The sequence below is a fragment of the Chiloscyllium plagiosum genome, unplaced genomic scaffold (assembly GCF_037043375.1).
Source record: "Chiloscyllium plagiosum isolate Xiang-an unplaced genomic scaffold, Cpla_swu_hap1 HiC_scaffold_39, whole genome shotgun sequence".
NCBI lineage: Eukaryota > Metazoa > Chordata > Chondrichthyes > Orectolobiformes > Hemiscylliidae > Chiloscyllium > Chiloscyllium plagiosum.
In genome coordinates, this window is record NW_028270177.1 from 22,858,938 (window position 1) to 22,871,469 (window position 12,532).

General features: G+C 42.6%; 1 protein-coding gene across 1 annotated transcript in view; it reads right to left on the reverse strand.

The window, feature by feature from the left end:
* The window catches only part of LOC122541018 (myocardial zonula adherens protein-like), a 58,056-nt gene that overhangs the window by 10,873 nt on the left and 34,651 nt on the right, over positions 1 to 12,532 (reverse strand). Inside the window, exons 8-9 of the mRNA XM_043677454.2 lie at positions 10,855 to 10,980; positions 7,696 to 7,824 (exon numbers count right to left, since the gene is read on the reverse strand). Of these exons, the coding sequence (XP_043533389.2) occupies positions 7,696 to 7,824; positions 10,855 to 10,980 (255 nt within the window). The remainder of the gene's footprint in view (positions 1 to 7,695; positions 7,825 to 10,854; positions 10,981 to 12,532) is intronic.

Below are 12,532 nucleotides of genomic sequence, written 5' to 3' on the forward strand. Positions count from 1 at the left end.
GCGTGGGTTGTTGGCAACCGCTCTACGAGAACTGACGGCTCCCAGTTCCGGTAACATGTAGAGTGAGTATAAGCCAGACCCGTTGTAAGTATGAGACCTGGTTGTGGCGACGCTGCGGGGAATAAAATGCTCATATTCTAGCAGACTCGCCTCTTGGTCGTTTGTTCTGTGTCAGACTACTCTCCTACGAACCTGACCTTGAGAATTTTTTAAAACACCATGTCTCCGTAATAGCCACAACATCGAAGTCCCAGGTACCAACCCACACTGCAAGTTCACCTACCTTATTTCGTATACTTCTTGCATTGAAGTATACACACTTCAAGCCACTTTCCTGTTTACAGACACCCTCCTTTGAGATTGATGCCATGTTCCTAACCTCCCGACACTCCGGGTCCTGCACCCTAAAGCTACAGTCTAGGTTCCCATGCCCCTGCAGAGTTAGTTTAAACCCCCCCCAAGAGCACTAGCAAACCTCCAGCCAAGGATACTCGTGGCCCTCAGGTTCAGGTGTAGACCATCCTGTTTATAGAGGTCCCACCTTCCCCAGAAAGAACCCCAGTTTCCAAATACCGGAATCCCTCCCTCCTGCACCATCCCTGTAGCCACGCATTTAACTGTTCTCTCTCCCTATTCCTCGACTCTCTATCACGTGGCACGGGTAACAAACCAGAGACAACAACTCTGTTCGTTCTCACTCTGAGCTTCCAACCTAGCTCCCTGAAAGCCTGCCTAACATTCTCAGCCCTCCTCCTACCTATGTCATTGGTGCCAATGTGGACCACGACTTCGGGCTGCTCTCCCTCCCCCTTAAGGACCCGGAAAACACGATCAGAGACATCACATACCCTTGCACCTGGGAGGCAACATACCAAACAAACTAATGTTATTACTGGACAAGTCTGATGCTAAACTGAAATCTGCTTTTATATATCATATTTTAGTTACTTCTTTATAATACCTAAACAAGAACCAATTATCTTCTCTATCACACACATGGTGATAATTCCTGGTTTTGAGAATCTGATCACCTTTGCCTTGGGCATGGACTTTTTCAGCTTCAAATAATCCCTTTAGGTTTTAACCAAACACTTCTGGCCTGGAATTATAAAACTAAACACCTTTCACTGAGATAACTCATGGCCTAACAGTCCAAAACTATTTCCCTTCCTTAACAGCCACTTGCTTTGCACTTCCAGCTTCCGCCAAGACTTCTACAAACTTGCCAAAGTGATCCCAAAAGTTTTTTCCAAGTTTAGGTGTTTCCCCTAAGCAAACAAAAGTCTGACCTTTTAAACCGAAGGCTGAATGAACTATTTGCTCTGTTTGTACATAAAAACTCTCTCAATGTAAATAAGTTCCCATTGGTTTCCAAGAATGGTCATTAACTTTTTTAAAAAAGAAATCATCGTGGTTATAGGAATTCTTACAATTTAATTGCTAAACCCTTTCTCTTACACAGACAAAAGCCCACATGCCACTATCACAAATCTAAACTCCAAAATACCTGGGATTAAAACATAGACAAATCCTACAGTTTAAATCACAATGAGCCTGCAAACAAAAAAACCTCACACACCAAATTAGGTGAATGATTCATCTGCCTACAAAATGTGTCCAGTTAAGATGGAAATGGGTGAGAATGAGGTATAGAATCTATATTAATTACATGAAACCCTGCTCCCATTGTACTATGACGGCCTTCATTCTTTTCAACAGCATCACAGATTAGGGATCAGGAGTGGGAATTATATCTGACTATTCCCCCTCCACCCAGGATGCTGATATCCATTACTGCAAGGCCACCTCAGCTGAGAGCCGGAATCAGATCAGCAACATGACTAATCAGGATGACTCTATTCCACACGGATCAACACACTTTACTAACTAAAGCCCTCAAACAGCTTCTTGTTCAACAAAAACAATGATTTACTTATCAAAATACTGTCATTAGAGGAAGAAACAGATTTGAAACTCTGTTCCACAAATGGTAATTAATGCTGTACCAATTGATAATTTTAAATCTGTTATTGATAGATTTTTGTTAACTAAATGTAATAAAGGGATGTGGGGCGAAGGTCCTCTTAGAGCGAGGTCCCAGATCTGTGCAATATACTCAAGGAGCTAAATAACCTATTTCTGATCCTGTTTACCTTCAACTGCTTATGACTCCACTTAAATTAATTTGCTTGTAATATTGATGGTGAAATGATCGTTGTTTACATTATTTTAAAATTTATCTTTCCTCTTGCTTACCAAATAAAACAATTGCACTTCAATTGAAAAAAAAGGGGAAAAAAGTTGAAAGAACAATCCAGTCCCTTTGATTTAAATAATGGTTACTTTAGAACCTCTAACGTCTCATGGAGCAAAAAGGCTTGTATTTACCGAGCAAATTATCTGTTATTGAAAGGAAAAGGCGCAAAAGATTTTATACTTTTATTTGTTTTTTCTTAATTTGTTCTGTGTTGTATAATCTATGACTTGTTAGTTTCCATGTTTCTGCTGAATGCCTATTGCATTGACACAAATGCCTAATGATTCCTGTTATATAAAATTAAATAGAACAAGTTATATTTAAAGAAGCTCCAGATCTAGTTGTAAACATCGTTAATCATCTGGAAATGCATTTACTAGCATTTTAAAAGAACAAAAGAAATACTTGCATTCATATATAACCTTCCACAGCCTCAATGTGTTCCAAAGTTCTTTCAAGCTAATGATGTACAGACAGTACTAATGCAGGAGACATGGCAGCCAATTGGTGCATATTAACATCCTACAAGTAGCAATGCATGAGCAGTTCATTTTGTTTTAGTATTTTGCTTAAAGGATAAATATCACCAAGAGAACTTCCTGCTATTTATCAAAACATTGCCATGGGATTGTTAACAGATGGGGCCTTCCTATAACATAGCAGCTTTGCAGTTTGTTATATCATTCCTTCATAATAATGATCATCATACTGTACAGTTTTCCCTGGAGTAGTGATTAGGAAAAGTAGAACAAATTTCCAGTTAAAGGATTTAATGTTATGACATCTTTATAGAAGAATAAATCTCAGTGTGCAGCAGATATGAATGGGTCTGAGGGCATGTCATTCTAGGGTACTAGCACCTTAAAAATGTTTTATGATAAACTGACAATGGTAAGAAAGTGGATATCACAAGATCCAACAGACATTCGGGAGTTTAGATCTCGTACTCCTCAAATTTTGAGAGAAATTTTGAAGAGCTTCCCCTCGATCTAACAGAAGAAGGAGAATGTTCCATACAGCAGATCAGTATCAACCCTCCAAAATCCGAACATGCTGACTGATTGACACACTGACCATGTGTTTCTGGCATACTTTATTACAGGACAGTTGAATGGTATATGAAAACGTGGGCTCAAGAACTAATTAGTTTTTCATCCCATATTTTATAGCACTCTTCGATGACACTAGGTGCACTGAAAAGACTTATTTTAGTTTCTTCCACTTATACATATGCCTAAGCAGTCTGTATCTTCAATAACATATTTGTTGGACACTAAACCATTGCATTTTAGAAAAGTATTTTTCTGTTAACTATACTTTCAAGTATTTGATGCATGCAAGCTTTTTTAGTAAGCCCTGGAATCCAAGGGCTAAACTACAATGGGATTCACAAACAAAGGTTAGTATTCCTTGAGATTTAGAATGTTGAGGGATAATTTGAAGGACATTTGAATTAGTAAGAGCTGTAGGCATGAAAGATAAACTATTTTGACCAGGTCTATCGGGTACAGTCTCACAAGTAAAAGCTGGGCCTTTCAGAATTAAAATTAGGGAACTCTTCTACACACATAGAGACATAGAGTCTTAGAGATGTACAGCACGGAAAAAGACCCTTCGGTCCAACCAGTCCATGCCGACCAGTTGTCCCAACCCAATCTAGTCCCACCTCCCCATATCCCTCCAAACCCTTCCTATTCATATACCTCTCCAAATGCCTTTTAAATGTTGCAATTGTATCAGCCTCCACCACTTCCTCTGGCAGCTCATTCCATACACGTACCACTCTCTGTGTGAAAAGGTGCCCCTTAGGTCTCTTTTATATCTTTCCCCTCTCACCCTAAACCTATGCCCTTTAGTTCTGGCCTTCCCCCACCCCAGGGAAGAGACTTTGTCTATTTATCCTGTCCATGCCCCTCATGATTTTAGAAACCTCCATAAAGTCACCCCTCAGCCTCCGACGCTCCATGGAAAACAGCCCCAGTGTGTTCAGCCTCTCTCTATAGCTCAAATCCTCCAACCCTGGCAACATCCTTGTAAAGAGGGTTGGGCCCTGACTGGATAGCCAATGAGAGCGCATTGCTGCCTCCTCCTGGATAGGCTGTGGTATGAAATGCCTTTCAGGATTAAGTGGTCACCAAGGGGTCTTGTCCTGGACCAAGGACTCCAGGGGCAGACGGTATGCCCAGTGTGAGCTACTGGTTAGTTCGAGGCTGGCAGCGTTTGTGAACAGCAGCTCACTGGGAAGGTAGTGGCTGCAAGAACACAACAAGCCAGGCAGCATCAGGAGGTGGAGAAGTTGAAGTTTCGGGTATAACCTTTCTTCAGGACTGGGGGCAGGTGTGGAGGCAGCTGCAGATAAAGGGGGTGGTGAGGGCAGGGTGGTGAAGTGGGGATAGGTGAAGACAGGGATAGGTGAAGACAGGAGAGGGTACAACCTATTTGATCAATGGAAGGAATGAATCCGGTCCCCTCTACCTGTCTTCACCTATCTCTACTTCACCACCCTGCCCGTGCCACCCCCTTTATCTGCAATTCCCCATCAACCCACACCCAATTCTGAAAAGGGTTACACCCGATATGTTGACTTCTCCACCTCCTGACGCTGCCTGGTTTGCTGTGTTCTTCCAGCTTCCTACTTGCAGACCACTTCAGAGAACATCTCTGGGACACCCACACCACCAACCCATCACCACATAGCCAAATACTTCAATTCCCTCCCCCCCCCCATTCCACCAAGGACATGCAGGTCTTGGGCCTCCTCCATCGCCAAACCCTAACCACCCGATGCCTGGAGGAAGAGTGTCTCATCTTCCGCCTTGGGACCCTCCAACCACACGGCAACAACATGGGCTTCACCAGTTTCCTCATTTCCCCTCGCCCCAACTTATCCCAGTTCCAACCTTCCAACTCGAAACAGCCCTCATGACCTGTCCTACCTTCCTTCCCACCTATCTGCTCCACCCTCCTCTCCGAGCTATCACCATTACCCCCACTTCCATCCACCTATTGAACTCTCAGCTACTTTCCCCTAACCCTACCCCCTGCCCCAATTTATCTCTCCACCCCTTCGACTCACAAGCCTCATTCCTGATGAAGAGCTCTTGCCCAAAACATTGATTCTCCTGCTCCTCGGATGTTGCCTGTCTGGCGGTGTTTTTCCAGCACCAGACTCTTGACGCTGATCTCCAGCATTTGCAGTCCTCACTTTCTTCCAGCCTCCTGGCTCTACTTTGGATTCCAGCATCTGCAGTTTTTTTGTCTCTAACTTAGGTAGTGGCTGCTGCCGGGATAGCTCCTACTGGAGGTCCAGGATCATGTAGTGACACAGCCAGGTCATGGTGGGAGGGCTTTTGCAGGCTTGGGGAATCCGGCAACAGGAGCACAGGCCCGACTCCCTACCCCTTCCTCATGTCATATTCCTTGATCAGGAATCTTGTGCTTTGGTCTGAGGGATTCCCTCTGAGGGATCACTAACAAGCCGCACAGCTTTACCTGGTGTGTACATGCAACATGTCAAGGGTCCATTTGCCACTCGGTTAATTCCAGTGGCAGCAGAGTATGACCCTCGCATGATCATTAATTAACCATTTGTAGGTCTCAATTGGTGATGGGACTGCACGTCCAACCATGGGACTTTCTGCCACAATTTAATCTGTTGGGAGCACGATGGCAGTTTAGGCACAACCTAATAAAATACCCTTCCTGCCCTCAAATCCTCTGTGAGAGAGAGAGAGAGGGAGAGAGTACAATTCCAGGCTCAGATTTTGAGAGAGAGCTCTAAACATCCACTGAACTGAAACAAATCCAAGATCAATTGTAAATTTTCAACCTAAAGTTGACAGATTTTCATTATCTTAAGTCCTTAAGGGATATGGAACAGAGGCAAGTCTATGGAATTAGTTCACGTGATGGCCATGAACTCATTGAATGGTGGAATAGGTTCAAGGTAGACAAGCAAGAGGCTGGAATAACACAGCAAGCCAGGCAGCACCAGGAGGTGGAGAAGTCAAAGTTTCAGGTGTAGTAGCTCTTCTTCAGGACTGGAGGTGTGTGGAAGGGGAGCTGCAGATAAAGTGGTGGGGGAGAGTTTTGGATGGAGAGAGGGGTGGAGTGGTGAGGTAGGGATAGGTGAGCACAGGTAGAAGATATGACCTGGTTGGTCAATGGGAAGAATGAATCTGGTTGGTTGCTGGAAGGGTCAATCAGAGGATTGGAAGAGAGGGGGAGGGGCTGGGAAGTGAGTCAGGGGATGGGAAGGGGGAGTTATTTGAAATTGAAGAACTTACTGTTGAGTCCTCCAGGCTGTAGGCTGCCCAGGTGGGAGGTGAGGTGTTGTTCCTCCAATGTGCAGTCTTATTCACTGTGGCAATGGAGGAACTCAAAGATGGTCATGTTGGAAAGGGAACGGAAAGGGAACTAAAATGTACATCTGCAGTTTTTTGTCTCAAACTAAGAATGGGTTCCTATTAATTTTGTGTCACTGTCACTGTTACCAGGAATCCACTTCCTGGTACTAACTGCTATGAGGGGATTTTGTCAAACAAATTCTCCCATTTAGCTTCAAACTGCTGCTCTTCAGACTTGAAGAGAACCTTGAGAGATTCTAGAGGACCCCCTCTGGGTTATCACCAGTTCAGTCCTTCAGCGATCAGATTTTGTATTTGTTGATTTACAGGCATGGCCTACAACTATTACTGTTTAATGAAACGTCCACCGGCTGCAGCTTCTTACATGCTCTGTTCTTCCCTTTTGCAATTTGCACCCCTCAGAAACAAGAATGCGTCAATATTTGCAAATCTTCCTTGAATTTGTTTAAATTTGCAGAAGATCTGCGCCCACAGACAATCAAACGGTTCTGTGAAGAGAAGTCCAGTTAGGGCTTTGCACTTCTGGTCACTCGCACAGCATTAACACTTGTGCATGCTCTCACCTTATGCCGCATAAATGAAACTAATTCATCTCTGAGTATTCACCTTTTCTACATGCATCCTACTGAGGAGGATTGCCATTTGCAATCGCTAATTTGGCAATCTCACAAATATTACAAAAGCGGAATACTCAGGCTGCGAGGAATCGGAAATAAAAATAGGAAATGCTGGAAATTCTCAGCAGACGGGTTGGTCCTGATGAAGGGATTACCAAACTATAAAGTTAGCTGTGCTTCATTCTCCACAGATCCTGCCTAGGCCTCTGAACAATATTTTTGGTTAATATTTCATTCCTAAGAACCAAGGCTTGTCACAAGAAATGTAAAATGTCAGACTGAAGGAAAATGAAATTGGGGTTTAAGGCACTGCACTGGGAGTCCACTTTGTATCTGCTCATACTGTGCCTGAGCAGCTATTAGGTGCTGTTAGAAAGGCATTCCATTTATCAGCACCAGCTTTCCTCACAGTGAGCAGAAAAGGTTTACAGAAATTTAATGTAGTTTGTACTACCTTCTCCATTCGAGAAATGAATTGGTCCAGCTCTTGAATCCTCTGGTCCCTTTCTGCTAATTGCTGTTCCGCTGCTGCAGCCTTCTTATTGGCTTCTTCCAGTTCCTGGACAGCCTGGTTTATTCGGGCCTTCATTCAAAACAAAACAACCAGAACATTATCACTTGGTATTCCCATCATTTCTGATTCCCAGCACAGAGCCACAGGGAGAGACAAAGCTGAAGCAGCCAGCTCAGCTTCTGCAGGTTCTGTTCTCCACATTTAGGAGTAATTTTGTCAGTGATGTCATCACATTGACTTTTAGTGCACTTTTCTCAAATTCCACTCCTGACATACAAAAGGCCATACAATTAATATAGAGATAAGGAGGCATTTCTTCTCTGAGTGTAGTGAATCTGTGGAATTCTTCATCACTGAGTCATTAAGTATATTCAAGGCTGAGCTAGACAGAGTTTTAATCAGTGAGGGAATTAAGGGATATTGGGACAAAGCAGAACAGTAGAGTTGAGGATTATCAGATCAATGGTCTCACTGAATGGTGAAATGGGCCAAATGGCCTACTCTGCTCCTACATCTTATGGTCTTACGTGCCTGCTAGAAATCTGAAACATAAACAGAAAATGACAGAGATACTCAGCAGGTCTGGCAGCATCCACAGCCAATGGAACAGAGTAAACATTTTAGGTCATTGACCTTTCAACAGGATTTATTAGTGTGGAAGTTCTAGGAGAACATTACACCTTTTGTAGGAACGTAGACTTGTCTTCTCTCCCTCTCTTTCTCTCTCTGCAGATGCTGACAGACCTGCTGAGAATCTCCATCACCCTCTGGTTTCAGCATTTCTAGTTTTTATTGCTCTGATTTTCTGAGCTATAGTCTGTTGAATGAATGTACTTTTAAGAAGCTACAGTATTTTGCTTTGCAGTGGCTTTGTTGGAGGAGCTTTACATTTGTATAACATCGGGGTAATTTATAAGCAACAGGTAATATCTTTGTTAAGCATCGTTGAAGATTTTAATCAGTGAGGTAATTAAGGGTTATAAGGACAAGGCAGAAAAGTAGAGTTGAGAATTATCAGATCAATGATCTCACTGGCACAGTGGGCCGAACGCCCTACTTCTGCTCCTACATCTTATGGTCTTACATGCCTGCTAGAAATCTGAAACATAAACAGAAAATGACAAGCATGGCGCAGTGGCTCAATGGTTAGCATTGCTGCCTCACAGCACCAGGGTCCCAGGTTCGATTCCAGCCTTGGTGACTGGCTGTGGGGAGTTCACATCTTCTCCCTGTGTCTGTGTGGGTAACCTCTGGGTGCTCCAGTTTCAACCAATAGTCCAAAGATGTGAATTGGCCATGCTATGTTGTCCACAGTGTTAGGTGCATTAGTCAGAGGGAGATGGGTCTGTGTGGGTTACTGTTCGGAGGGTTGGTGTGGAGCTGATGGGCCTGTTTCCACACTGTAGGGAATCTGGTCTAATCATTTCTGCCCCAAGTTGTTTCTAAGTTTCACAGGTAAATGTAGACACACCCAACCAGAAAGTTTTAACCAATATTATGGTCCAGATTTTGCAACAGTAATGATGGCTAAAGTGTCCATGTTTACTGTCAATGCTCCTCTGAAACTGACAGCGATTACACTGAATCAGCACATACACAGCTGACTGCAGGAATCCAGACGGAGCTGCCAGTCATTCTATATTTCAGAAGTTGCACAGTTGAGGTGCCCCCAGCAATCGATTATAAAAGGCTGAATAGATGAGAAATTCCAGTATTATGCTGTCAGTCTCACTGTTAAAACCCATGAAAAAGATACATCTTATAGTGTGAGATGTAGCTGAGTTTTCCAACACTGAAATTCATAATTAAATAGCTTCATTGGTACAGAAGGAGTTGTTAAATATCACAATTATGGAAACAGACCATTTGGCCCAACTCATGCATGCTGACCAGATTTCCATTTGCCTGATTTTGACCCAAACCTCTCTAAACCTTTCCTATTCATGTACCTGTCCAAACGTCTTTTAAATGTTGTAACTTGTACCTGCCTCTACCATTTCCTCCCACTTAACAGACGTCCCTTTATGTGCAAACAGCCTCCCCAAACCACTTTTGAAAGTTCTTATGTAATACCATCAAAATTGACCTTGCCACAATTTAGAACTTTAACTTGTGGACCAGGCCTACTCTTTTCCGTAACTACTCTAAAACTAATAGAATTACGCTCAGTGTTTCCAAAATGCTCCCTGACTAACACCTCAGTCACTTGCCCTGCCTTATTTCCCAAGAGGAGATCGAACTTTGCCCCTGCTCTACTAGGCCCATCAACATATTGATTGAGAAAGTTTTTTTGAACACACTTGACAAGTTGCTCCTATCAAAACCCTTAACACTATGGCAGTCCCAGGCCATGTTTGGAAAGTTAAAATCCCCTATTATTACAACCCTGTTATGCTTACAGTTATCGGCAATCTTCCCACACATTTGCTCCTCAATTTGCTGCTGACTATTGTGGGGCTTGTCATACAATCCCATCAAAGCAATCACTCCTTCTTATTTCTCAGTTTCACTCATATAGCTTCACTGGATGATCCCCTAGGAATACCCTTTCTAAGTACTACTGTAATGTTAAAATTAATCAAAAACATCACTCCCCGTCCTCTCTCGCCTCCCCTTCTATCCTTCCTACAGCATTTGTATCCTGGAACATTGAGCTGCCAGTCCTGTCTCTCCCTCAGCCATAATCCTTCACTATGATTCTAAAAAATATAAAATGTAAAGTTGGTAATATTTTAGCTTCCACCTACTTTAGGCAGGTCCTAATAATTTATTTCGCTATTTGTAAAATTTTAAATTATAAGTGAAGGAATTCAGCTCCTGGCTTGCCGATTGTGGGAATACTTCAATGCGATTGGTTGCTCCAGAATTTAAGCAACCCATTGTCTCATTGAAATGAAAATGTCAGACAAACTGAGTCACAGATCAGCACGCATCATCTGAAGAAATGAGGTGAACATCGATAACCTATTTGCAAAATGGAAATTGGTGAGTATGAAAACTAGGGTTTGAACAAAGACATCTTTTCAGGAGACTGTGGTCTTCTCCCATACATTACAGGAAACAAAAGAACTGCAATTGTACTCATTCACCCTTACACACCTGAATAGCCTCCATTTCAGCTTGGTGCTGTTGTTTGGCCTCTTTCAGTTTTGCTTCATATTGATCAAAGAGCTTCCTGGTCATATCCCGCATTGCACTGGCATTGGCTTCCTGAGAAGATTCTATCTGTAATACAGAGACAAGAAATTAATTGTGAAATAAAGCATTTAACTCAGTACAAATTACTGATAGATTTTATTTATTCTAATATGTATGTTGGTATCACTGGCAAGACACAGTTGTCTGATGTTCAACAGATTCAGTCCCTCTGACATAAGCAAACATGAATTGAACACAAGGGAACACTGTATGGACACACCACAGAATGCATGTGGGAAGGACAATGCCTGAACTCCTCCCAATACAGTCCACGCGCCAGAGACCCGGGTTCAATTCCCGCCTCAAGCGACTGACTGTGTAGAGTTTGCACGTTCTCCCTGTGTCTGCGTGGGTTTCCTCCGGGTGCTCCGGTTTCCTCCCACAATCCAAAGATGTGCAGGTTAGGTGAATTGGCCATGCTAAATTGCCCGTAGTGTTAGGTGAAGGGGTAAATGTAGGAGAATGGGTCTGGGTGGGTTACGCTTCGGCGGGTCAGTGTGGACTTGTTGGGCCGAAGGGCCTGTTTCTACACTGTAAGTAATCTAATCTAATCTAATCAGACCACTACATCAGGTCCACAATCTAATTTCAATCATATTAAAATATTTAATCCATGCTAATAATTCAGATCGGACCTGGAGTTTCACTTCACTCAATTGCTAAAGCCAGTGCTGCAGAATATTTGTGAATTGCTGTGACTCTTTACAGAAATATGGTAAGACTTTATTGAGCAAATGAGATTTTCTGACTTCACCTTTTTGTTTAGCACTTTCTATTAGCTTGGCAGTGTTGGATTTGGCCTCGTTGACACATTTGTGTCCGACAAAAACTTAAGTTATCAAATTGTATGTCAGTTTAGTGGTGAAAGGCTTTAGTTTTAATATACCATTGGATTGTTTGGATGACTGGAAATTGGAACTTTGACATTAAATAATGCAATGCAGCTTGAAGAAGAAAAACAAAACGTGGTAGTGAACTGAAGTTGGGACAACTTTGCATTTGGATTTCCATTGAGTCTAGCAAGTAAACAGAAGCCAAATCTGAGATACTGATCAGCTAGAAGAATTACCTAAGGCCAACAATGGCAAATATTTGGGTAGAAGGTATTAGACATGTTGACACAGATGCTCAGACATGGGCTGAGTGTTGCAAAAGTTGCCTGCAAAAAAGCTATTAAAATATAGCACTTGCCCATAAGTCTTTGTATTAGTTAGGAGATAACATTTTACCACAGAATACTTTCTAAGGAGACTCTTGTTGGGCACGTTAGGAGTTAGTGGTAGGGCAGTTGCTAGGAAGTGGGACATCGCCATTGATGGGTAGGGTGGAGGTTGCTAGAAGAACCTAAAAGTGACAAAAGTAATTGTTGCTGGTTTGGGGGTTTCATGCAAGAGATCCAGATAGTTATAAGAAGTCCTCATTTTAAGTCTCCCCTTTGAAAGCCTTTTCACTTATAAGTTATTTATATTTTTTAAATGGTCTTTATCCTCATTTAAAAATATCTTTCCCAATGTTAACGTCCCTTAATCCCTGGTCATGTCTTGTATCAAATATATTCTCACCTCAGTGCACCTCTCGC